The sequence below is a fragment of the Myotis yumanensis genome, unplaced genomic scaffold, assembly GCF_028538775.1.
Source record: "Myotis yumanensis isolate MYYU_CA2020_CCGP unplaced genomic scaffold, mMyoYum1.0.hap1 SCAF_16, whole genome shotgun sequence".
NCBI lineage: Eukaryota > Metazoa > Chordata > Mammalia > Chiroptera > Vespertilionidae > Myotis > Myotis yumanensis.
In genome coordinates this window covers 21,150,720-21,176,260 of record NW_027223767.1, presented here as the reverse complement: position 1 = coordinate 21,176,260, position 25,541 = coordinate 21,150,720, and the positions used below count along the sequence as shown (strand labels likewise).

The following is a 25,541-nucleotide window of genomic DNA, read 5'->3' as shown; positions in this document are numbered from 1 at the left end:
GACTAACAGATCACACCTAAATGAGTAGTGAGGCTACTATTTTTTTCTAACTCCAAAATAACCTGAGAACAGGGCAGCCAAGAAGCTCACTGACTGGGGCTTTACCTGAACAGGGAACAGGCTGGGGTGCCAGGCTTGAGCCCTGGTGCAGCAGCTGACTATGGAAGAGGCCCTCGTGCAGTTCAGCATGGAGTGTCCACACATCCACAGAAATTGCCTTCAGTTGCCGACTCCTGATGCCCACCTCTAGACACAGCTTTAGGGCCAGTGAGAGCTCCGCCAGGCAGGTGTCCTCCTACAGAAAGAATAAGCTGCTAAGGTGTGTATGTGTAAGGAGTCTGGGAGTTTTGGATCAAGAATTCAGTGGTCTGGAACACTACCTTGAGAGAACCCCATAAGGACACAGAATCTATGGGGTAAGCCCTAAGCTCCTTATGACCAGAAGGAAACAAGGCATCTGAAGGACCACGGCATACTCACCAACTGGCCACTCTTTAGAACTTTGCTGTTGATCTGACTTAGGCTCACCTCACATTTTAGCCTGAGAAAGGAAAAAAAGTAAAAGCACTTGGCCCCTTTCCTCACCATTTACCTTCAATCAAGCTTTGTTGGCTGGAAGGGACAAGGCAAGCAGAAGTGCCTAATCTCAGCCTCTCCTCAAATTGCACAGAATAAGAACTTGACACTTTGATAAGAAGGCCCTGGCATCCACCCACCCTGAGACAACTGTAAGGCAAGAATGGGCCTACTGGACCCTTTTCTACCCAGAGTTTACCTTTTCCCATCACTATCCAAAAGAAAGCTGCTTTCTCTGATCTGAATGTGCCACAAGGACTCGGAGGTAGCTACCTTGAGAACCATGATGTTTATAGAATCTACATGAATGGAAAATAGCTGCAAGGAAGAAACAAAGAACAGCAATTAATGTCAAGGCACTTCCCCTTCTTTCCAACAGAAAGAGAGTAAGAGACAGCTCTTAGTATCCTGCCCCCCAATAGCAGAAAAACCCACCCATGATTCCAAAGCCAGTCATTCCCAGTACAGATCAAGAAAAAGGGAGAAGCAGCCTCACCTGACAGATGATCTTCAGTAAGGCCGGGCTGAAGGACAGCTCTTTTTGCTGCACTCCTGTGCTCTGGGGGAATGGAGCAAACAGGCCAGAAGCCTTCTGTGGGTCAGTTCTGATACGCACTTCTCCAAAGCACAGTGCCACATAGCGCCTGCCCAGAAGAGAAACCTCGCTGCCATCAGGCCCATCCCTTCCAGAGCAGTCTCCTCCCCTCCCTCACATTCGCTCTCCCATCCTCCCTAAAAATGTAGCTCAAAAGAAAAAAAAAAAATGTAGCTCAAATCGTGGAGGATAGTCTCGTAGTAGTTCTCAATCTCTGTCTCACTAGAGATCATCGCTTCCAGGAGACATCAAGCCAAGAACCCACTTCCCTTCTTGGACTTTGAGGCCTGTGTAGAAGAATCTCATTCTACAAACCCCAATCCCAAATACTCCCCAAAGGAAGAGCGAGGATATAGGGTACTCACGGCAGATCATGGCTAAGGAGTTTGCTGGAAATCCACAGGCTATCAATTTCCTAAAACATCATGGAAGAAAGCCGCTAGGTAAGACATGAGCAGCTTGACAAGTCAGGGAAGGTTCTAAGAAGAGGCGGAAGTGCTATAGCCCTTCCACGAATTATTCTCCATCCCATCTCTACCGGCTTCCCTCCGACACACTGTATCCTGCTCCTCACAATGATGTTTGCATTTCTCTTTTATGGGTAGGTTGCCAGTTTCCCCTCTTAAATTAGAACAGTAAGCTCTTCTGTTTCCTGTTATCTTTGGTCTGTGCTTTACCTTTGTATCATTCTTACGTGCCCTGGACACTGTGCCTTATCAGCATTTTAACCAAATGACTTACGTCAGTCCTAGCATTCCCAAACTAAGAGCATCTTGGCAAAGAGGTGACAAAACTGGGTTAAACCAGGAAAGCCACCCAGAATTTATTAAAAAGAAAAAAGCTGAAATTAAGCTGGATCAACACCACTCACATACCCAGGGAATCCCGCAGGACTCACCACTGTTTGCTGGTGCTGCTGAAACTTAAGACTGACATTCTGGATCCAAAAAAAGGAGCCAATCTTGAGCTCTGCCTGCAGCTTCCGCTGACACCACTTGGTGACCAACCGGACCACCAGCCACCTGCAGAGAAAGCCCCGTGAGCTCACAGGACCCGCTCCCAACGATGGCTTCCTTCCCTCACGCCTCGCCGACCCTAGAAGCCCTTGCACAGGGTCTCATCCTGAAGCCGGGTCTTCTGGGCAGCTCTGCCGTCTCCCACCACACCGCTCCATCACAAACACTGAGCCACGAGGATCAGCCCCGTAGCCCCGGACTGTCCCCGCCACCCGGATGGAATCAGACAAATTAAACGCCACCTTCTAAGTTGGAGACAAAGCCCCTCAGATCTTTAGGAACCAGAGGCGGAGAGAAGAGGCCCCCACAGGAGTCGGAGTACCGGCAGCCCTGTCAAGGGTGCCATCACATACTCCCCACAGTGTCCCTGTCTTCGCCCTGCAGACAGATGTCCGCCAGAAGGCACTGCGGGGTCACCCCCGGCCAGCTCGCCAGCTGCTCTCCCCAGGGCGGTCAGACCGGCTCTGGCTCCCCAGGGCGCGGCTGCAGGTGCCTCCGGGGCGTGTGGGGGGGTAAAGGGAGGCCACGGCCGGCCCCCCTCCACACACACACACACACACACACACACCGGTTCAGCTCCCAGCCTCGGCATCTCCGCAGGCCTCGCCGCTCCCTTCGTCTTCCTCAATCCCAGTGGCTCCGCTCCAGCTCCGACCGGCGCCCCCGCTCCACCCCTCCCTCGGCGCCGCCCGCCATCGCCCGCGCACCGTCCCCTCTAGCCCTCTCCTCCCTCTATCTCCCCCTCCCGCGCGCCCCCTCCTCAGTCTCTCTCCCTCCCACTCCTACCCCCACCCTCCACCCCCACCCCGCCGAAGCCGGGACCCCCCCTCACCGGCCTAGGAAGAGGGTGGACAGCACAACCAACAGCAAGGCCAACAGCGCGGCGAAGAACAGGGGCATTACGGCCCCGGCCCTGGCCCCCGCCCGGCCTGGCTCCGGCCCCCGCCCAGCCGGGCCCCGCCTCCGGCTCCCCGCAGCTCCGCCGTGGGCCGACCAGCCGCGCGCACAGGGACAGCACGGGACCAGGAAGCGTTGGCGCGCGTGCGCCACGCCCCTCGCAGCCAACCAGCCAGCGGCGGCCTCGTGGTCCCGCCCCGTGCGTGCTGCCTGGCGGGGCCGACCGGCTGCCAGCCCGAAGTGCAGGCGTGGCTCGGGAGAGAGCGCCGGGGACTGGACCTCCTGGGGACTGATACGAACGCCCCACTCCGGACGCGCCCTTCGGTGCCCGGAAATGCGGAGCCACGGACTTGCGTGGGGTCGAAGTCTGAACAGCCCCCCGGTTTGCAGTGGATCTGGCCGGCAGCGGAGTTCCATTTACAAAGCACTTTCCGCGGGGTAGTTATAGAGTCGGCTTGACCACCTTAGGGTCTGGACCGAGGATACTGCAGAAGTTAGACCTCTGAGTCACACGAAGTAGCTCTCCTATCTTATTCAAGAGCCTTGTCTGAAAATCATTGAGAAAACCAAGAGGTAATTAATTGTAAGGCCTCAAAGGAATTAGTGTTTAATTCACTAAGGATTGACTTTTTAATTCATTCATTGTATGAACACTTTGTTAGTTAATACAGGGTGTCCCAGCCCTAGACGGTGTGGCTCAATGGTTGGAGCGTGGGCCCTCATAGGAAGGGTCCCGGGTTCGATTCCTGGTCAAGGGCACCTACCTGGGTTAGGGTTCCATCCCGCCCCAGTCAGGGGGCCAACGGGAGGCAACCAATGAATGTGTCTTTGTCTAGCATTGATATTTCTCCTGTGCACTCTCTCTGAGAATCAATTGGGGGTGGAGGGGGTGGGGAGGGGAACGTGTAAAATATAGGGTGTCCCAAAAAAAATGTATACACATTTTGAATGATTATAATGTGTGTTTATTAACATAGTTCATTTTCAAAATTTAAAAGAATCTACAGAAATGAAGTTTTTTTTTGTCAATGCCTTTTTGCAAACTGATGACTGTTCTGGTCCTGCCCTAACTGGTTTGGCTCAGGGGATAGAGTGTCAGCCTGTGGGCTGTGAGGTCCCAGGTTCAATTCCAGGCAAGGCCACAAGCCAGGGTTGTGGGCTCCATCCCTAGGGGGTGAGGCAGCCGATCCATGATTCTCATCATTGATGTTTCTATCTCTCACTCTCCCTTCCTCTCTGAAATTAATAAATATATTTTTTAAATGATCATTTCCTTTGGTATTTGTGCACCTCAATTCGTCAACTCTTGCCGGGTTTTGTACAGTAAACTTTACCTTTTATGTATCTCCATAGAAAAAAGTCTAATGGCACTTTAGGATAAATTTTCTTTGTTCAAAGCTTAGTCTGGCTTCACCCATTATTTCAAATCAGTTAAACCTGAAAAGGAGTGAAAATTAAGTGAGTTATCAGCTATTAAAGTGTGTATACATTTTTGGGGACACCCTATATGTATTGACCTGTGGGGACAGCACAATTCTGAACCCTTCATTAGAGTTTTCTTTTTAATTTAAAGATTTTTAAAATTTATTTTTAGAGAGGGAGGGAGAGGGAGAAAGAAACATTCATGTGTGACATGTGACAGAAACATCCATCGACCTTCTGCACACCCCGTACTTGTGATTGAACCAGCATCACTGGCATGTACCCTGACCCAGAATCCAACCGGCCAGGGCTGGAGTTTTCAATGTCTACCGTGCATAGTGCAATCTGGGCACACTGGGGGTGGGGTGAGGGTGGATACCACAGAAGTAGTGGATATTGTTCTTGCCCTTCAAACAATTACATGAAATGGAGAATTCAGGTCAACTTTATTTTGTCTGTTTCCTTATCTATAAAATGAGGGAATCGGACAAAGGTCCCTTCCAACTCTATTACACTGATGCTAATACAGTACAAACAAGAAATTCTGAGGATTTCAAAATAAGTACTTCCCAAACCTTTGCTCTCACATCCTAATCTCCATAAACGTCCTCCAATATTTTACTTGAGGCTCTCTTCCATTCCTTCAGATAAAGCACCATTTCAACTTTCACCTGGGTTGCCCAAAGTTGCTTTTACCCCTCCACCTGGTTTCCTTCCTAATCTAGTCCTCTCATCACTATTTCACACCTTTCCCAGGGCTCCACCGCTGTTATAGTTCATATTTATCCCTCAAGCACTATAGTTCTGCCATCCTCTTTGTAACCTGCAGCCTCCCGTCAGGGTATGTTCTGTTTGTGAACCTTTAGGGAAGACCCAATAACTCAATGAAAACTTTGTCCAAACCAAGAGGGATACTTTGCAACACAGCTCCCTACTCTCATTCATCTTGTCCATTCTGTTCCCTTTATTCAGCTGGGGTTTTTTAAAAATATATTTTATTGATTTTTTACAGAGAGGAAGGAAGAGGGATAGAGAGTTAGAAACATCAATGAGAGAGAAACATTGATCAGCCGCCTCCTGCACATCTCCCACTAGGGATGTGCCCGCAACCAAAGTACATGCCCTTGACCGGAATCGAACCTGGGACCTTTCAGTCCGCAGGCCAACGCTCTATCCACTGAGCCAAACCGGTTTCGGCTGGTTTCTAACATTTCATTTCTTTTTTCTTTCCAGACTGTTAACATTCTACTCCCAATCATCTCAATAGCCTTGATTTTATCATTTGTCTACTTTCTGGAGAGCTCTTAAGGGATCAATGCAAGTGAATCAGAATAGGGGGAAGGTGTAAATGAAGCTCAACTGGTTCATGGTCTCAACTTAATGCACAAGTCCTTGCAAAGAAACCATGTCTCATAAATCCATGTCTAGCACAGATCTCTACAGGTTTCCCCAGCTATCTGAAAGTAGAGTGTACCTATGAAACCTTTCATAAGCTGAAATGGCGTAAACTATCCCCTGCTTTCCAAAAGTTCTCATTAGTACCTTTTTAAAAAAAATTGATTTCAGAGAGGAAGAGAGGGGAGAAACATAAATGGTAAGAATCGTTGATCAGCTGCCTCCTACACGCCACCTACTGGGGATCAAATCACATCGCAGGGCCATTAGTACCTATTTTCACTAACGGAAAGAAAACGAAGGGAATTTTTGCTTTGACGAAAAGTCATCACATATTAACGGGGGTCTTTGTAAAAGGAAAGTAGTGTATAACAGGAACTTTTGGAAATGTTTTCTACCTTAACTCCCTAACAAAACAAGGAGAAAAAATCTGAAAGTTTCTAAAAATAAAAAGGCCTGCTAAGTCACTAAAATTCCAGTAGATGGCAGAAACCCCTGTTTACCACTGCATGCTTGAAGGACATAGGAGCAAACTTTCTGGAATTCACCAGCAGAGAAAATAAAAAATGAGGTAAGCAGAGGACAAAAATTTTCTACCCACCTTTTCAAAGAAAGATATCCCTACATTTGTCCCCAAAAGAGTAGTTATCTACCAAGAGCTAACATAATTGTAGTGTAGTAAAAAGAGTATGTGGCTCTAGCTGGTTTGGCTCAGTGGAGAGCAGTCAGTTGGTCTGCAGACTGAAGGGTCCCCGAGTTCGATTCCGGTCAAGGTCACATGCCTGGATTGCAGGCTCAATCTCCAGTAGGGGGCATTCAGGAGGCAGCCAATCAATGATTCTCTCATCATTGATGCTTGTATCTCTCTCTCCCTCTCCCTCTCTGAAATCAATAAAAAAATATATTTAAAATAAATAAATAAAAATAAAAGCAATGGAATAACTTGCCTCACAAAATAGAGACCTATTAAAAAATTAATCAGATCATGAAATAGCACATCTAATAAATGACAACACAGTGGCTAACAATGAAATTCTTTTTTATCATTTTGGAGAAAGCAAGCAGGGGAAAAGTCACACACATTAATAATCCATGATGCCACGTTTTTGAAGAGTAAAAATTTCCCAACTAGGAAATTTCTGTATCTGTTTCATCAGTAGGAATTAAAAGCACCTGCTCCTTCAACAACAAGTCTTGTACTCAAAAAGAACAGATCCAAGTCTGAGAGAACAACCATTTCAACTGTAAAAGGCGAAGCCTCCAAACAGTCATTGTTTTCTGCCGACCATCTTCATCTCAGTGGTGACATGGCCAATGCCCAGGAAACCTGTGGCAGGGATCCCACGGTGAAGCAGCAGCAGGTGTCTATGAACACTGTGTGGTGACAGTGGCTCACAGCCTCCAGACTCAGAGCTCCGCATGGTGGGCTTCTGCCTTCAACAACTCACTGGGTTTCATGAAGATGCCTTCCATGGCTTTCCAGTAGTTGTTCGGGCTTGGCTGAGCCATGCCATGCACCTCTTTTTGCCCACTGATGGGTCGACCATATTGTTCTCCTGTGACAGACAGCAGAACCTCGGTGGAAGAATGCTTGAACCGCACCTCACCATCCCTCACCCAGTAGGGCCCCGAACAGAGCACTGTCCAGTCATCCAGATAATCACCTTCACCTTCCTCACCAAAAGCACTCACTTCCTAGAAGACACAGATGGTAGCAACATTAGCATGGCTGGTACATATAGGCTTGTAAAGGGGAAGTAAGCAATGGGAAGAAAAATAAGGCTACCCAAAAGTAAAAAATGAGAGGCTTTCCAGGGTTGTTTAGAAGTAAATAAATAATTTAAACTGTGGAAAAAAGAAGAAGACACAAAGGATACAAAAGCAATTGCCATAAGATTATGATCCAAACACTAATTTTGCAATAACTCTTTATTTGCCTTATAGCCTTATATTTTCTATTATAGTCTTAAAATACTTTATAGCTCTTGTTATTTGACTTGAAATATTCCTGCCTTATCCCCTTAACTAGATTTTAAATGACCCAGTGAGAAACAAGCTGGAGACAAGCAGCCCTGAATGTCAGCTCTATCCCTTCCTATGCAATTCCTCTTCTATAAAATGATAACAATATCACCTTACAGAATAATTGTAATAATTAAATGAAATAAGAAATATTGAGCAAATTATAGCATATTCTATCTTCCACTCCTCTTCTAATCCCATTCACCTTAGGGCCAAATATTCAGAGTTTTTATCACAATAAAAAAGTTACTGATTAATTCAGAAATATATCATTTAAATATACACTAATAGCTATATAATGTAAAACGATAAAAAGCAGTCAGACTAAGACTAAAGCAAAGGGAACTGCTCAAAATTAACAATTCTACTACTATGTATGTATACTAGAAGTGAATGAGTAGGTGAATGGATGACAGTGGAGCCAGATAACTCAGTTAGAGTGTGAATTTACAAATAAGCAAAGGGAGGAGACTAGAATGATCTATGTGGTAATGGATTAGAGTTGGAGACATGATTAAGAACTCATGTCTAACTTAATATATACATATAAACACCCATAAGTTCATACTGATATAAACAAAAGATGAAATAAGAGACAAATCTCCCATACAGAAGAATTCCAAATAAATCATGTAGCTACTCCATCCTGAAGGAGCAGAAGCACAGGTGCGCTCCTTCCAGGGAGCAAGCCCGTGCCTTTCCCCTCCCCCTCATCCTTCCCCCAGGCATGTTACCTTTACCTTTCTCTCTCCTAAGCTCCAAGGGCCCTTCTTTTGCCTCTGAAACTTGTTTCCTCAGCCCATTCTACAGCTCACTTCTACCTCTGTGACTTTCTAAGTAAACTTTCTCATAGTTTGGAAAAAAAAAAGGGAGAGCATAACTTCCCATTCTTAAGTGTGGGCTGTGCAAAGACTTCTTTCTAGAGTACAGTATGGACAGGAGGAAAATGAAAAGAGTAATTTTACAGAAGAAACCTGACAAACACTAATTCAGCCAGGTAATCAGTATCAACAGTCATAAATCATGTAGATAGTACATATCCTTGTTATGATGTGATGAAAATGGCACTTGACTTCTGTGATCTTTCTCCCAAAAACCTTTATAAATCCAGTCTAATCATAAGAAAAACATCAAACAAATTCCTATTAAGGAGCACCCTATAATATACCCAACCGGCACTCCTCAAAACTGTCAAAGTAATCAAAAACAAGAAGAATCTGAGACCTATCACAGCCAAGAGGAGCTTAAGGAGACGCGACAACTAAATGTAATGTGGTGTCCTGGATGGATCCTGGAACAGAGAAAGGATAGCAGTAAAAACTAAGGAAACTGGAATAACCTATGGACTTTGGTTGATAGCAATGTAACAATATTATCAATTCACTGTAGCAAATCTATCATACTAACTGTAAGATGTTGATAGAGAAAACTATGTACAGAGTACAGAGTGGGAGTAGGAAGCAGTCATTAAGGGGTCCCACATCCCCCAAAAGCTCACGGCTTAAAAAAATGGCATAATACCTAATTCATTTTCTTAACGTGGTCAGTCAGCATCATTACAATAATAATTTTTATTGCAAGTTTGGAAACCATTAGGTTTCGTTATTGTAGGATTTATCAAGATAACTTTATAATATGCTAACACATACCTATTCTGTCTTTCCTCCTCATTTGGTCCAGATGTAAAGTCTCCATTTTGACCAGAAACAATTTCTTTCACACGTATGAGACAAAGCCAGTTCTCCAGGTTTGCACAAAAGAGAACACCTGCCCGGCTGGTGTGCTCAGTGGTTGAGCATCAACCCATGAACCAGGATCCTGGTCATGGTTTGATTTCTGGTCAGGGCGCAGGATCTATCCCCAGTAGAGGGCGTGCAGGAGGCAGTTGATCAATGATTATTATCACTGATGTTTTTCTCTCTCTCTCTCTCTCTCTCTCTCTCCCTCCCTCTCTCTGAAATCAACAAAAAACCATATTTTTTAAGAAGAGAGAACATCTACTATACCTGGAAAAGAAAGGACTAAGAACAAAGATATCAAACAACTCAACTGAGTAAAGTACAAAACAGCAATGACCGATAGGATGCCACCTCACCTGGTTTCCAGAAAGAGGTGAGGTGAAGTGGTGACTATGGAGGTTTCGGCCAGTGTTGACATGTGTCAGCCGAATGGGCTGGCCACATTTGATGGGTGTTCCCCTCTCACAAACTGTGGAGGTCTTCCCCCGTATCCTCCAGTAACTATTGCTGTCATCCACAGAGGTTACACCTGTCACTGACTGCTGCCCACTACCTGCAATAAAAAAAAAAAAAGAACAAAGAAAAAAAGAAAAGAGGTAAGTTTAACTGGACCCCTCTCTTTCCTAGGGGTTATTAGATCAAATTTAAAAGTAATAACATGGCCCTGGTCGGTGTTGCTAAATGGTTAGAGTGTTAGCCCACAGACCGAAGGGCCCGAGTTCAATTCCTGGTCAAGGGTATGTACCTGAGTTGTGGGTTAGATCCCTGGCCCCAGTCAGGAAGCAACGAGTCTCAATATGTCTCTCTCACATCATTGTTTCTCTCTCTCTCCTCCCCCCTTCTCTTCCACTCTCTCTATCCTTGAGTGAGGATTAACAACAACTAAGTAATAAAGCAGACACATAGCAGTTGTTCACTGAATGGTTGCTAGGATTAAGACATCCCAACAATGACAACTCAGTTCCTTTCCAAGTCTAACTGGTCAAGCAGGTTTTGAGAATCATGAAAGAACTCCTTCCTCTCTTAGCTATTAGCATCATCAGTCATCCAAGATAGAAACCTAAATGGCTCTCTTCTCACTAGTTCATTAGTTTTTTCTCTTTTTGTCTGTTTTTGTTTTCTTATAACTTGCTGACTGAGCACCATTATCTCCTGTATTGAGAATAATAGGCACACAATAGGAGCTCATTAATCTATACCAGTGATGGCGAACCTATGACACGCGAACTCATTTTTTTTGGTTGATTTTTCTTTGTTAAATGGCATTTAAATATATAAAATAAATATCAAAAATATAAGTCTTTGTTTTACTATGGTAGCAAATATCAAAAAAATTCCTTATGTGACACGGCACCAGAGTTAAGTTAGGGTTTTTCAAAATGCTGACACGCCAAGCTCAAAGGGTTCGCCATCACTGATCTATACTGAATGAAACCACAAGTAATTGCTGAAATATAAATGAACACAAATTAAGCATTTTCATTTCATAGGATAAAAAAACTCTCAAAACAGTTTCCTCTCCAATTCCAGTGAGTGCTTTAGTTTAAATTCTTTACAAGGGTAAAGTTTGAATAGAGACCAAAGGAAAAGAATTGAAGAGCAAGTATTACTATGCAAAAGAGCTAGAACAGAGGGTCATGGTCAAAGAGTGAGCTCTTGGAGTTTAAAACTTCAGAGATACAGAACTTAGTGTAATTTTTCTACATGTCTGTCTCTCTCACAATTGACTAGTGCTGGCCTGGAGTAGTTGAAAGCAGGCTATGAACCTAGAGCCTAGACAGATTTGGATCGAACTCTTGTCTCTGCCTTTCATTAGCTGCAAGGCTTTGAGCATGCCATTTATTTCTGAGTCTGTTTCCTCATCTGTAAAATGAGGATAACAATAATTTCTACCTTGTAGGAATGTTATAAATCTAAAAGAGTATGTATTTAATGTATGCACCTGGTGCATAGCTCACCAGAATGAAACTGGTATTACCATTAAGATGCCTTAGCCCTAACCGGTTTGGCTCAGTGGATAGAGCGTCAGCCTGCGGACTGAAGGGTCCCAGGTTCAATTCCGGTCAAGGGCATGTACCTTGGTTGCGGGCACATCGCCAGTGGGGGGTGTGCAGGAGGCGGCTGATCGATGTTTCTCTCTCATCAATGTTTCTAACTCTCTATCCCTCTCCCTTCCTCTCTGTAAAAAATCAATAAAATATATTTTTTTGAAAAGATGCCTTAGAACAATGAGGTATCACATCACACCTGTGAGAATGACTACCATAAATAAATCAACAAACAACAAGTGCTGGTGAGGATGTAAAGAAAAGGGATCGCTAGTGCACTGTTGGTGGGAATGCAAATTGGTGCAGCCTCTATAGAAAACAGTATGGAGTTTCCTCAAAAAAATTAAAAATGGAACTGCCTTTGATCCAACAATCCCACTTTTGGGTGTATAGCCTAAGAATCCCAAAACAATCAGAAAGAATCTATGCACCACCTATGTTCATAGCAGCATTATTTACAATAGCCAAGATCTGCAAACAGCACAAGTGCCTATTAGTAGATGAGCGGATAAAAAAGCTGTGGTGCCTACTCGGTGTGGCTCAGCGGTTGAGGGTGGACCCATGAAATTTGATTCCTGGTCAGGGCACATGACTGAGTTGCAGGCTTGATCCCCCAATAGGGGGCGTGCAGGAGGCAGCTGATCAATGATTCTCATCACTGATGTTTCTTTTCTTCTTTTTTTAAATATATTTTATTGATTTTTTACAGAGAGGAAGGGAGAGGGATAGAGAGTTAGAAACATCGATGAGACAGAAACATTGATCAGCCGCCTCCTGCACACCCCCTAACTGGGGATGTACCCACAACCAAGGTACATGCCCTTGACCAGAATCGAACCTGGGACCCTTCAGTCCGCAGGCCGACGCTCTATCCACTGAGCCAAACCGGCTATGGAGATAGACATTGATATAAAGATAGAGATAGAGATATATAGAGATATAGATAGATATATAGATATATATGTATAGATATATATACATATATATAAATATATAGATATATATACACATATACATATACATATACACATATATATATTTCAGAGAGAGGAAGGGCAAGGGAGAAAGGGATAGAAACATCAATGATGAGCCCTGACCGGTTTGGCTCAGTGGATAGAGCGTCAGCCTGTGGACTGAAGGGTCCCAGGTTCGATTCCAGTCAAGGGCATGTACCTTGGTTGTGGGCACATCCTCAGGAGAGGGTGTGCAGGAGGCAGCTGATCGATGTTTCTCTCTCATCATTGATTTTTTTTTCTCTCTCTCCCTTCCTCTCTGAAATCAATAAAAATATATTTTAAAAAAAATACACACACACATGCTTTTCTTCTCAAGATGTGGTACATTTACACAATGGAATACTATACAGCTATAAAAAAGAGAAGGAATTCTTACCCTTTGCGACAGCATGGGTGGACCTGGAGATTACTATGCTAGGCAAAATAAGCCCGTCAGAGAAAGATGAATATCAGATGACCTCACTAATGTGGAACCTAACTAACCAACAAAATGGAACCAAAGGCATGGATACAAGGAACAGACTGACAAATGTCAGAAGGGAGGGATGGGGGGACTGGATAAAGGAAGGTAAAGGAATCAGCTAAAGGACATATATGCATAGCCCATGAACAGTGTGGGAATGGGGCTGGGTGGAGGTGGGCAAAGGAGGGGAAAATGGGGGACATCTACAAGTGTCAACAATAAAAGTTTTAAATTAAAAAAAAAAAAGATGCCTCAGGACAACTCAATTCTCCCTGCCCCTAGGCCTTAAGAACCTCCCAGGGCTCCCCTAACCTTCCCAGACCACACCCCTAAGACTTTCTCCAGGCCCCGCCCCCTCCGGAGCCCACCAAGCCTTCCTAGCCCACCCGAACCCGGGGGGGCAGTACCTGACCCATAGCGCACGTCGTGTGAGTGCAGCCGCACGTTGTGGCGCGTATTGAGTAGCTTTACCACAGAACCGCAGGTAACCACAGCCAGATTGGACGCTCCTACCGCGCTCCACAATCCCCCGAACAACAGCAGCGAAACCACAGCCATCCTAGCGGTGCCACAGAGTCCCTAACCCCAGAAGTAACTTGGCCCCGCCCCGGAACCGGAAGCTGTAAGCGGAACCATAGAGAGGAGGAAATGAAGAAGTCCTAGTTTGGTCTTTATGGTTCCTTTGGCCAGAGCGGCCCGGGGGACCAGCTAGGCCTGGTTGCTTCCAATCGGCTCGCTCAGTTCTGAAAGCCGCTTTCCCGAACCGGGACAAACCCCGAGGAGCCGGGTGGGAGAAGAGAGCAAGAAACGGCCCGCCCACTCCCAGTGACAGGGAGCCGGAAGTGACGTAGTACGTTGACGCAGCGGCGGCGGCGGCGGCGGCCGAGGGTCCGGGCGGTGGGTCCTTACTACCTTTTCCCAGTCTCGGTTTGACGACTCCATTTTCCTCGGTGGGGGCTTGGCGCGACGGAGAAGCGGCGGACTTCAGGTGCGTGAAGTTCGGGCTGGAAAGCGTGCTCCTCGAAGGGGGCAGGTGGGGAACCAGGCTCTTAGGGCCTGGTCCCGCAAGGAAGGAGGTGTTGGGGAGTCGTATGCAGGAAGAACGGGGCCCCCGGCCTTCCCAGCTCTAAGAGGGAGAAGGAGGAGGAAAGCGGGGTAGTGGCTCAGAGTCTCAAGGCTTTTCCAACCCTGTGCCACCCAGAACCCGTGAATTGGGCTGCTTGTGGGATCAACAGGCTTCCTCGGATCCCGTCCTTCTGTCGTAGCTTCTGAAAACTGGGCCACGCGAAAGGATTGGAAATGGAGTGGATCTGCGGCTTCTGAGTCAGGATCAGTTGGTTGAAGTGTTTGTTCTGAGGATGTGATAACTGTGGACCTTTCAGTAGCTCGACCATTAGGCCTAGAGAGTTATGCCCAACGCCATCTCTTTCCGTAGTGCTGAATTTGCTGTAAATGGCTACCTGCATCCACAAATGCCTACTACAAACATCAGAATGGCTATTAAGTTAAGACTTTATTTTCTTGCCCTAGCTGGTTTGGCTCATTGGATAGAGCATTGGCTTTCCCGGTCAAGGGCACATGCCGGGGTTGTGGGTTCGACCCCCGGAGTGGGGCATGCAGGAGGCAGCCGATCACTGATTCTCTCTCATCATTGATGTGTGTGTGTGTGTGTGTGTCTCTCTCTCTCTCTCTCTCCCTTCCTCTCTGAAATCAATAAAAATACATCTTTTAAAAATTAAAAAAGAAAACACCACTTTATTTTCTTGCAGTTTCTGCCTTTCTCTCCAGGCACTTCCTTGAACTAGCTGAAGTAGTTCATTTCCCTTGGTTGTTGCAAGAACTGATACTTAATTTTCTTTAAAGGGAGGCCTAAGGTCTCTGAAAATATGTCCATGGAAATTCACTGTAATATCAGAAATAATAAGGGAGTAATAAGTTACACCACTGATATTAATAGACATGGAGAGTATAAACAAATTGGGATTTGATTAATTTCTTGGAGGGGGGGGCTTAGTTCCACTGTTTATCTGAAAGTTACCAGTTTTTCAGTCTTCATTATGTTGATTACAAAAGTGGGATTGCTTCCCCATCAGCTCTGAATATAGAACCCTTTTCCATAACTGGGGTCTCTTCAGCCGATACAGGCCCATTCTTATTCAATTGGTTCACCTGGCTGCTAGATTCTAATAGCATAGAATTATTCCTCCCTAAGTTTAAACCTTATCAAGAGATTAATCACATCAGGAACTGGTGCAGACTAGGGAGGCTCAGTAACATTTTATAGTTCTCCCTCAGTAGACATTGACAAGTAAAGAAGCCTACCCAGTGTTGTGGAAACATATGGTCTTTGGAGGCAAATAAATTTGCTCTTGCTCCCATGTTCTTGGTCTCCATAATGACACCATAGTCAGAATCCTGGGCGTATGGTCCTTAGATTTTTCCTCTCTGTTATTCCCAATAAAATCAATTACCAAATCCTGCCTCTCTATAAAAACCTGTTCCCATCAACATACAAATTATGTTCTTTCTGATATTTCTCTTATCCACTTCCAACTACTATCCTACTTTTTTTTATTTCCCTTCGTAGCCAGATTTCTCTCTGTGTCAACTTTCTCGGCTTTTATTCAGTTTTCACCCTATACCAGTCTGGTTTCTCTTCTGACTACTCCGTTGAAATTGCTTTTATCAAGGTCACAGTAAATATCCCAAACCTAACGTAACAAAAGAAAATTTTGTTTTTCCTGTCATTCCACACCTGGTCTTCCCTCTATCACTAAAGTAGTAGTATTGTCATCCACATGGTTACCAAGGCCAGAACTCTTGAGAATCATCTTGGATCCTTCTCCCTTACTACCCCATCCCCAAGTCTTTTAGTAAATCCTTTCACTTCTACCTACAAAATATGTTTCATGTTTTTCTTCTATTCTTTATCTTCACTGTTAACACCCTGTTCCCAGCCACCATCATCTTTTGCCTGGACTACCACAAGAGTATCTTCAGTTTTCCTTGTTTCCCCTCAGATCCCCTTGTGGTCTGTTTTCCATATTGCAGGGTCAAGTCAGATCATGTCATTTCTCTGTTAAAATGTTCTAGTGACTTTCCATGCCTTCCGAGCCCCACTTGAGGCCCGTCCCTCTCACATTTTGCGGCCTTCACCATTCTCTGGTCACACTGGCCTTAGGACATCGCCTACCATATGCCAAGTTCTTCCCTCTCTTTTCTACCAGGAGCCTCTTCCCCTGACTTTGCATATCACATCCTACCCATTCTTGAATCCACCTGGACAAGGACCCAGGAAATCAGCTTTGCATCCTGCCCAGAGGAAAACCAGGCATTTCAGTTTAATTTCCACGATTCAGTAGGGTTATAGTTGCTATTTGGACACAAATACTGGCCCATAGAATCGGAAACTAATATTCCTACTGTATAAAGTTTTTAGTCAGAGTAAGTGAATGCTGCATGGACATGCTCCCAGGAGCAAACTGGAATTACAACTAAAATACAGAAAAACTTCCTGAATAATCAATGGAAAACTCTCAGGAGAGAACCCTGATACCCGAGGACCAAAAATGGAGACCACATAGAGACTGGTAGGAAGGGCGGAGGCGCAAAAGGGCTGGCCCAGCACCCACTCATAGCCAAGGAAGTCTAGCTCCTCTATTCTTACAGTCTTTATTTAAAGTCACTTCCTCAAAACCAGGTTAAAGTCTTCTATTACAGGCTCCCATGGTACTTTGTAATAATTCTTTAAAGACTTTCTGCTTCGAAATTTTTTGTTTTTAATTTATTGATTTGAGAGAGAGAAAAGAAGAGGAGGGAGGGAGAGATGGACATTGATTTGTTGTTTCACTCGTCTATGCACTCACTGGTTGACTCTTTCTTGTATGTGGATCAAACCAGCAACCTTGGTGTATCGGGTCGACACTCTAACCAACTGAGCAACTTTGGCCAGGGCAAAAGACCTCTACTTCTAGATTAGGAGTCACCAAACTAAATCTCTTGGGGCAACTTAGATTATTCCTATTCATTACAAGTTGTCTGTGTCTGCTTTTGTGCTAGAGCAGTAAGTTTGGCCCTCTGTAATTTGCCAGTCCCTGTGCTGGAGGAGAAACTACAGTACTATGTGTGTTTCCCAGCTGTGGTACAAGGCTCAGTAGCTGTTACTCCCTCCTTGTGTTGCAGGGATTCTGAATCTGGTTACATATTTCCGTTGTTTCTGCTCCTCTTTTGCCCTTTCCTTGTTCTCCAAGGAAACTTGGAAAGAAAGGGGATAACTAATATTTTTTAATCACTTATTATGTTAACCATTATTAACAATAGTGCTTTTTGTACCCTGGCATTGAAAAGATTCTGAATTTCTGTTTTGTTTTATTAATCCACACCTGAGGATATTTTTCCATTGATTTTTAGAGAGAGTGGAAGGGTGGGGGAGAGAGAGAAAGAAGCATCGATGTGAGAGAGACATCGATTGGTTGCCGCCTGCACACACTCCAAACAGGACTGGAGATCAAGCCTGAAACCGAGGCACATGCCCTTGACTGAAATCGAACACAGGACCCTTCAGTCCACAGGCTAATGCTCTATCCATTGAGCCAAACCAGCCAGGGCATAATTCTTATAAATATGGTGTGTGTACATGTTAAAATGATTATAGGTAGGAATAACCTTTTCTGTATTTTAACATCTTGATTTGGTATAATTAGGATATTTCATAACAGAGTTCTGAGTCCCAAACTTAAAAGAACTTTGTCTTACATGGACTCTGAATACTGTTATTTATTAAACTTTTACATTTTGGGATTCCAAATTGGATAGTCATTCATGAACATCTTTGGACTAGTCCTAGGCCCTCACTCATAAAATACAGAATGTCTTGTCCTGGCCAGTGTGGCTAAGTGGGTTGGAGTGTCTTCCCGTACACCAAAAGGTTGCAGGTTTGATTCACGGTGAGGGCACATGCCTAGGTTGTGGGTTCAATCCCCAGTCGGGGCCCGTATGGAAGGTAACCAGTCAATGTTCCTCTCACACATAAGCATTTCTCCTTCCCTCTCTCCCCTCCACCCTTCCTCTCTCTCCCCTTCCCCCTTCCTCTCTCTCTAAAATCAATAAACAAAAATACAGAAAGTCTTATAGTTTAAACTCCACACCGGACTCTAGGGCTATTCCCCAGACCAAACCTAAGCCTTTGCTCGTGTTGCCTTTTTCCAGGCTTTATTAACTCCTCTCAACTCAGGCTTCACCTTTTCTGAGGCATTTCCTGACCTCCCTCTTCATGTTACTCTCATAATCTTGGTATGTAACTATCATATAACATTATTATGTTTTGTCATAACTTTATAAGTGTTTTGAGATAGGTTGTGAACTCCAGGGTAAAAGGCATATTTTACTCATTTTTATATATCCAAATCCCAGCACAGAGTTTGACCCTAAAAATAAAAAGATAAATGTTCATTGAAGCTGCCAGTGGAGGGAATTAACAGACATCTCTTCTTGCTCTGGTCTCCTTTTAATTGCCTTCTACATCATCTTGTTCAAAGGGAGGGACTGCTGAGGGCCTCCCCTGTGGCAATCTGATCCCAGCTCCATTCCTCGTCCAGAGAATGTCATGGTAACCGCCAGCCTCTCCCTTTGAGCCCCGTCTTCCACTGCAGCTGTGCTTCTGTCTGAAGAAACCTCCCTTCACCACCCCACTCCCCTTGTAGACCTGTTTCAGTAGCAAATTTAACTTACAATCTGAATATGGGGAAAATTCAAGAGCATAAGTACTAAATACAAAATACAAACTATATTAGGCTCATCTAAGGTATCATATAGTAATTTTTGTTCTGGAATAGTTGCCATTTTAGCCTGCAATGCTGCTGCGGCACCCTCTGCACATCTTAGTTCCTTCAAGTTGCAGCAAGTCAGGGTTTCGTCTGGCACACATCTTTTAACTGGAAGTCTTGGCAGTGAGCTAGATTGGAGGCATTCCCCAGCTATAGCACAGTATGTGCTTTATTGCTAACATAGGGAATGAGAGGAAAGCTGTATGCAGCACACAGTAACAGCTTCCCCCCACCCCCCTCCAGGACAGAGGAAAGCTGTTGTTTTCATCAGGTAGGCTATCTGTTTCTCTCTATTGAGTAGGCTGTAGGGCATCTGGTCTGCAATAGCTAGCATTTAATGTGAAGACGTTGGTGCTTTTCAAGATTAAATTTGTGTGTCTGATAGCCTAATTAAAGCATACTATGGTAGGGGCTGCTGTACCCAAATTTTATTTTGAAGGCCTCAGTTCAAGGGTGAGGGGAAGCAGTGTTAAAATTAAAATTAGAGCCAAACCGGTTTGGCTCAGTGGATAGAGCATCGGCCTGCGGACTGAAAGGTCCCAGGTTCGATTCCGGTCAAGGGCATGTACCTTGGTTGCAGGCACATCCCCAGTAGGGAGTGTGCAGGAGGCAGGTGATCGATGTTTCTCTCTCATTGATGTTTCTAACTCTCTATCCCTCTCCCTTCCTCTCTGTAAAAAATCAATAAAATATATTTTTTAAAAAAGATTTCCTATACTTCCCAGGGCCTATACAATAGTCTAGTATAGTGGCTCTCAAACTTTTTGATCTTGGGACCTCTTTATATGCCTCAAAATAATTTGAGACTCCAAAGACATTCTGTTTTAATGTCTGCCTTAGAATATAGCTGAATTTCTCATATCTGTTTCTGCATTCAGTCTGTTGTGATATAACATGTCATTTAACCTCTGGAAAACACCGTTCACTCATGAGAGAAAGGAGAGGATGGTCCCTGAACTACACTGAGAACTACTGGTACAGTAGAAACAACTGGGACTTTGGAGTCAAATAGATCTTAACTGAGATCCCAGCTTACAGTTGTTAGTTGTGTTGCCTTGAACAAGTGGCTTCATCTATCTGAGTCTGTTTCTTCTGTTGAATGAAGAGAAAAGTGTGCTGTAACTAATAGGACGGTGTAGGGGTTAATAGGTATTTGTTAAGTGTCTAGAACTTGGTAGGTGTGTGGTAAACATTATTCCTCGGGGCTACTGCTGCTGCTTTTTTTATTTTTAATTGCTTAAAGTACCTTAGTAAGGCCTTTATTAGTTTTGGTTGGGCTTTGTTTGGGTGTTATAGGTTTGTTTGTTTTGCAGTTCTCTTCCTGTGCCTACTCTATTCAAATGTCATAATACATAAAATTATTTTGTGGTCCTTGTTTGCTTTCATATCTCTCTCCTACTAGAAGTAAACTTGAGAACAAACAATCTTGTCTCTATTCAAATCCCCAGCTCCTAGCAGACCGTATGTACATGGTAGGCATTCAATAAGTTTGAAAAGAATGGCATCTTAAACCTCAGCCTAAAATGAACATAAGACAGTATCACTGTCCCTCCCTTTCTACCAGAACTCAGTACCTTTAGTTTTGTTTCCTACTGCTTAGTTAATTGGTTATGGTACCAGTAAGGGTAATTTTCTGGAGAACTAGAGCCACAGAAGGAAAAGCTCCTGCTAGAGCTTAAATCACTTCAGGTAGACCTTAGCCACCCTCCTGTTGTCTTCTCTCCCTTCCCACTGCCAACTTTCACTGGGAAGATGGCAACAATATGATGAAAGAAGTACTATTTAGTGGATATTTAGCAGTTCATGGTTTGTGCAGAGCACAAAGAAGGATACAACTTAATCTGGCACAGAATCACAAAGTATCTTGTGATGTCTCCTATTGCCATTTATGTTTTCATTGTTTTGAATAGCCCTTCAATTGGAGATGGTCTCTGACTTCCGTAAGCTTGTAGTCTAAGTGGGGAAAATAGACATTTACACAATGGACCATAATTCAGAACAGGGTGAGGAGCGAAGCGGAGTTTATCAGCAGCCAGCTTCAGGATTCCAGAATGGAATCTTGATGTTATAATTTCTGTGATATGTGCTGTTTTTGAAAGTCCTACTCAAGGCCCAGGAAGCTCCATGTTCTGGTTCTGGCATTCTCCACTGCCATTTAAAGGTTTCAGATGAATCTGAAATCGGAAGTAGAAGACAAAGTTGGGAGTGGTTGATACAAAATTACAGAATGCTAAGGAAAATTAGGCCAGTGATTCAAATTCAAACTTACTCAACATTTATTGAAACAATAAACTAGGTTCTTTCCCATATCTCATGTAATATCCTGCGAGGTAGGTAGTGCTGTTGCCATTTTCCAGATGGAGAAATTGATATTCACATACATACAGTCATTTGCATAGGTTTATATACCTAGACATGATGGGACCAGGATTTTATCTCTACCCTTAAGCTTAGCAATCTTTGCATTTAACCATGTCGCCTTTATTTGGTAAGCCCTGTAAGTCTCTTCAAAGTGTTGTTGTTGTTGTTGTTACTGTTTTACTGGGGGGAGAAGGTAAATGATAAAAATAGAATTATGATGCTAATGTTTCTAAAAAAAAAACAAAACCCTCTCCCACAAATGCTCCCAACCAGTACCCAACAACTGGGCACAAGTTCGTGAAATGTTTAATTTGTTGAAAAGTATTTTTCTTTTGTCTCTGCCAATAGCCAGATCTAGTGTATCTAAAAATGCCTGTCGCCCTAGCTGGTTTGGCTCAGTGGACAGAGCATTGGCCTGCAGACTAAAGGATCCCGGGTTCAATTCTGGTCAAGGGCTCATGCCTGGGTTGCAGGCTCAATCCCCAGTAGGGGACATGCAGGAGGCAGCCGATCAATGATTCTCTCTCATCACTGATGTTTCTCTCTCTCTCTCTCTCTCTCTCTCTCCCTCTCCTTTCCTCTCTGAAATGAATAAAAGTATATTTAAAAAAAAAAAGTTTGAAAAACAGTAAGTGCCATCTTAATGACAGGCACTTTTATTTTTTATTTATTTATTTATTTATTTTTATTTTTATTGATTTCAGAGAGGAAGGGAGAGAGAGATAGAAACATCAATGATGAGAATCATTGATTGGCTGCCTCCTGCACGTCCCCCACTGGGGATCGAGCCTGCAACCCAGGCATGTGCCCTGACTGGAAATCGAACCGTGACTCCTGGTTCATAGATCGACGCTCAACCACTGAGCTGTGCTGGCCAGGCTTTTTCAAACTTCTTGATGAGCCAGTCACATAATTTCAGTACTACCACATCCCTATCTATATGATTATTTCTACACTAATTTCTTTCTTTGTCTGCTCATTCCTGCCCCCAAATGGTGAAATAAAACTATTTGGGGAACCAAAATGATATGTATAGGCAGAAGGCTAGAGTAATCACTGTTTTTAAAGGTACACATGAGAGGAGCAACCACGGGAGGAACAGAAAATAGAAGAGATGGCCCTAGCTGGTTTTGCTCAGTGGATAGTGCTTGGCCTGTGGATTGAAGGGTCCTGGGTTCAATTCCAGTCAAGGGCACGTGCCTGGGTTGCAGGCTTGATCCCCAATAGAGGGCATGCAGGAGACAGCCGATCAATGATTCTTTCTCATCATTGATGTTTCTATCACTCTCTCCCTCTCCCTTCCTCTCTGAAACAAATTTTTTTAAAAAATTTTTTCTTAAAAAGAAAGAAAATAGAAGAGATGAAGCCATCTGATTCTTACTCTTTCCTCCCCAGGTAGAATGATTGAGTTGGCAGGGCAGGGGCATGTGGCTAAAAGCCTGTTTGTGGAAAGGGCCCTCTGTGAAATCACAGGCCTCATTCTTTTATCACCATCTCCCTTTCCTCTCTAGTCTTCAGGCAGACTGTGAGAAGCTGCAGCAATGTCTGATTTTGTAGAAAGTGAGGCTGAGGAGTCCGAAGAAGAGTACAACGATGAAGGCGAGGTGGTGCCCCGAGTCACCAAGAAATTTGTGGAAGAAGAGGATGACGGTGAGGAGTCCCCAGCCTCAAGCTTCTTCCCACTGTTGCTAAGCTTTGGATAGTTGGGTTCTTGCTGATGAGAGGCTCAGGCTAAGCACAGAAGTTATCACACATGAAGTACCAGCTTGAGAATTTCAGTCATTCATAGAAAATATTTACTGAGTATCTGCTATATGCCAGGCCTTGTTCCTAGAACTAAGAATACAAAATAAAGACCTAGCTGTCATAGAGTGTACATTAAGGGGAGAGAACAGACAAAATAAATGCATATGTAATGTAATGTTACCCTCCTTTAGACATCAAGTAATGTTGGTATTTATGCACTCAGTTTCCTATTTCTCCAAATCCAATCATTAGGGTTATCGGCAGAGTAGAACCATGAGATGGCTTTAAAGGCGGAAAGGGAAATGTAAGTCTCATCAAGAGAATTATGGGTGAAAGAAGGAGTATAGCTCTTATAAACTGAGAGGAAAGCAAAGGTTATTGGTGGCCGTAAAACCTCTAGTAAAGAACCAGAGTAATTAGGAGGATCATCTTGCCTACAGACAGATGGTGAATACAGAAGAGAGATAGTCCTTTCCAGGTGCTTCTGTTCTAAGTCAGTGTTTTTGCATCTTTAGATGAGGCAGAAGAGTTAGTATGGCACCCAGGTTATTAGGTTCAGAGCAGATGGAGAATCACAGTTCAGCCGGTGGCCCTGCCCCACCCCCAGTATGTTTCCCAAACTCCGTGCCTCAAATGTGCATGTTTTCCAGATGAAGAGGAGGAGGAGGAGAACCCAGATGATCAGGATGAGCAAGGCAACCTGAAAGGCTTTATCAATGACGATGAAGATGAAGGGGAGGAGGATGAGGGTAGCGACTCTGGTGATTCAGAAGATGATGTTGGTCACAAAAAGAGAAAACGCAGTGAGTAGTAGTCTCTCAAGTGAAGTGAGGCTGGGGTGGAAGTTGCAGTGAAGAAGGGGGCCCCGCTGTCACCATGGTAACACTTTGTCTTTTCCAGCATCTTTTGATGACCGCCTGGAAGATGATGATTTTGATCTCATTGAGGAGAATTTGGGTGTCAAAGTCAAAAGAGGAGTAAGTGTCATTCTTTGTTTCTCCCCCTGGGGGTGAAGGAAAAAGCCCTTTAAATCCAATGACTCCAGGAGAAGGAGACACATTCAGAATAGTTTGAAGAACATCAGAGAAGAGAAAGTTACTCACTATTATTGTGCTGTACTATGGGGCCTAGATTTATATTCTCGAGATTTGGGTGTCTGTTAGAAAAAGGCTTGTCAGCATTTCAAGAGTAGGCGTTAGGGCTGAAAGTACCACTTAATGTGTTCTCTCCCATCTCCCTTGGTCAGCATAGCTGGTGGGGAAATGTGAGTGAGACTGGAGAGCAGGCATCCTTATGTAAATCCCCTCAGATCTTGATGAAGCAGGTTTTACTAACCCTTAGCAAAAATACCGCCGTGTCAAAAAAATGTCAGATGATGAGGATGACGACGAGGAGGAATATGGCAAGGAGGAACATGAAAAAGAGGCCATTGCAGAGGAAATCTTCCAGGATGGCGAAGGGGAAGAAGGGCAGGAGGCTGTAGAGGCCCCCTTGGCTCCTGCAGAGGAGGAAGAGGAAGATGATGAAGAGTCAGGTATGTGGCATCAGGCAGGGAAGCCAATGTTTAGGTGAGTGTTGGGATTTCCTAGCCCCTAGGAATAGGATGGGAAACCAGATACAGGCCCCCAGCACTTGACACAAAAAAGTTTCTTTTTAGGAGCCTCCCTACTCTTCTCCGCTGGCCACTCATAATAGAAACTGAAGCCACCTAGTCCTGGCTCATTTTCTGCCTCTGAGCACTAACCCCTACCTAGTCCTGGCTCATCTTCTGCCTCTGAGCACTAACCCCTCCCTTTCCTGCCCAGACATTGACGACTTCATTGTGGATGATGATGGACAGCCTCTGAAGAAACCTAAGTGGAGGAAAAAGCTTCCTGGATACACAGATGCGTGAGTGGGGTCTGTTACAAGGTGGTGATAATGGCATCTGAGTGAACCCAGTCAAGACAGAGTCAGCTCTAGCCAGTTTGGCTCAGTGGATAGGGCATTGGCCTGCATGCAGACTGAAGAGTTTCAGGTTCAGTTCTAGTCAAGGGCATGTACCTCAGTTGCAGACGCGATACCTTGCCCCAGTCTGGGCTTGTGTGGGAGGCAACCAATCAATGTTTCTCTTTGTCTCTCTCCCTCCCTTCCACTCTCTCTAAAACAAAACAAACAGTGGAAAAAGTATTTTTGGGTGAGGATTAACAGATCCACTGAACTGGATAGGAATCCATTTGCCCTGTTGCTATTTGATCCCTGTCACTAGCATTTGTCAAAGATGGGCTTTTTATCCTTCATAAATCATACCCCTAGAAATATCCTCCAGCTAAGCCTTTATTCCACATGAATATGCTTTTTTATTGATTTTAGAGAGAAAGAGAGGAAGGGAGAGGGATAGAGATAGGAACATCAACGAGAGAGAACATCATGGATCAGTT

The 25,541-nt window shown here is 44.3% G+C and overlaps 3 protein-coding genes across 4 annotated transcripts in view; 1 reads left to right on the top strand and 2 right to left on the bottom strand.

The window, feature by feature from the left end:
• The window catches only part of BLTP2 (bridge-like lipid transfer protein family member 2), a 29,998-nt gene extending 26,882 nt beyond the window's left edge, over window positions 1-3,116 (bottom strand). For both annotated transcript variants that reach the window (XM_070394479.1, XM_070394478.1), the window contains exons 1-7: window positions 3,020-3,116; window positions 2,070-2,193; window positions 1,537-1,586; window positions 1,073-1,220; window positions 776-894; window positions 481-541; window positions 106-295 (exon numbers count right to left, since the gene is read on the bottom strand). In XM_070394479.1, coding sequence (XP_070250580.1) covers window positions 106-295; window positions 481-541; window positions 776-894; window positions 1,073-1,220; window positions 1,537-1,586; window positions 2,070-2,193; window positions 3,020-3,087 — 760 coding nt within the window. In that variant the 5' untranslated portion in view covers window positions 3,088-3,116. The remainder of the gene's footprint in view (window positions 1-105; window positions 296-480; window positions 542-775; window positions 895-1,072; window positions 1,221-1,536; window positions 1,587-2,069; window positions 2,194-3,019) is intronic.
• A 3,807-nt stretch (window positions 3,117-6,923) lies between these two features.
• SDF2 (stromal cell derived factor 2) lies at window positions 6,924-13,810 on the bottom strand. The gene is made up of 3 exons (XM_070394477.1): window positions 13,597-13,810; window positions 10,019-10,215; window positions 6,924-7,596 (listed from the first exon to the last, which is right to left on the bottom strand). Exons 1-3 carry the CDS (start codon window positions 13,745-13,747, stop codon window positions 7,309-7,311), a joined length of 636 nt encoding a protein of 211 aa, XP_070250578.1. The 5' UTR covers window positions 13,748-13,810; the 3' UTR covers window positions 6,924-7,308.
• A 232-nt stretch (window positions 13,811-14,042) lies between these two features.
• The window catches only part of SUPT6H (SPT6 homolog, histone chaperone and transcription elongation factor), a 33,617-nt gene continuing 22,118 nt past the window's right edge, over window positions 14,043-25,541 (top strand). The window contains exons 1-6 of the mRNA XM_070394476.1: window positions 14,043-14,177; window positions 22,887-23,025; window positions 23,772-23,924; window positions 24,022-24,098; window positions 24,463-24,655; window positions 24,927-25,011. Coding sequence (XP_070250577.1) covers window positions 22,917-23,025; window positions 23,772-23,924; window positions 24,022-24,098; window positions 24,463-24,655; window positions 24,927-25,011 — 617 coding nt within the window. The 5' untranslated portion in view covers window positions 14,043-14,177; window positions 22,887-22,916. The remainder of the gene's footprint in view (window positions 14,178-22,886; window positions 23,026-23,771; window positions 23,925-24,021; window positions 24,099-24,462; window positions 24,656-24,926; window positions 25,012-25,541) is intronic.

Bases quoted from the DNA above. Each gene is read 5' to 3' on its own strand.
- SDF2 (XM_070394477.1), bottom strand. From the start codon at position 13,747: ATGGCTGTGGTTTCGCTGCTGTTGTTCGGGGGATTGTGGAGCGCGGTA. The intron at 10,216-13,596 runs GTACTGCCCCCC...TTTTTATTGCAG, and splicing joins CGACGTGCGCTATGGGTCAG to GTAGTGGGCAGCAGTCAGTG. The intron at 7,597-10,018 runs GTGAGGTGGCAT...TGTGTCTTCTAG, and splicing joins CACCTCTTTCTGGAAACCAG to GAAGTGAGTGCTTTTGGTGA.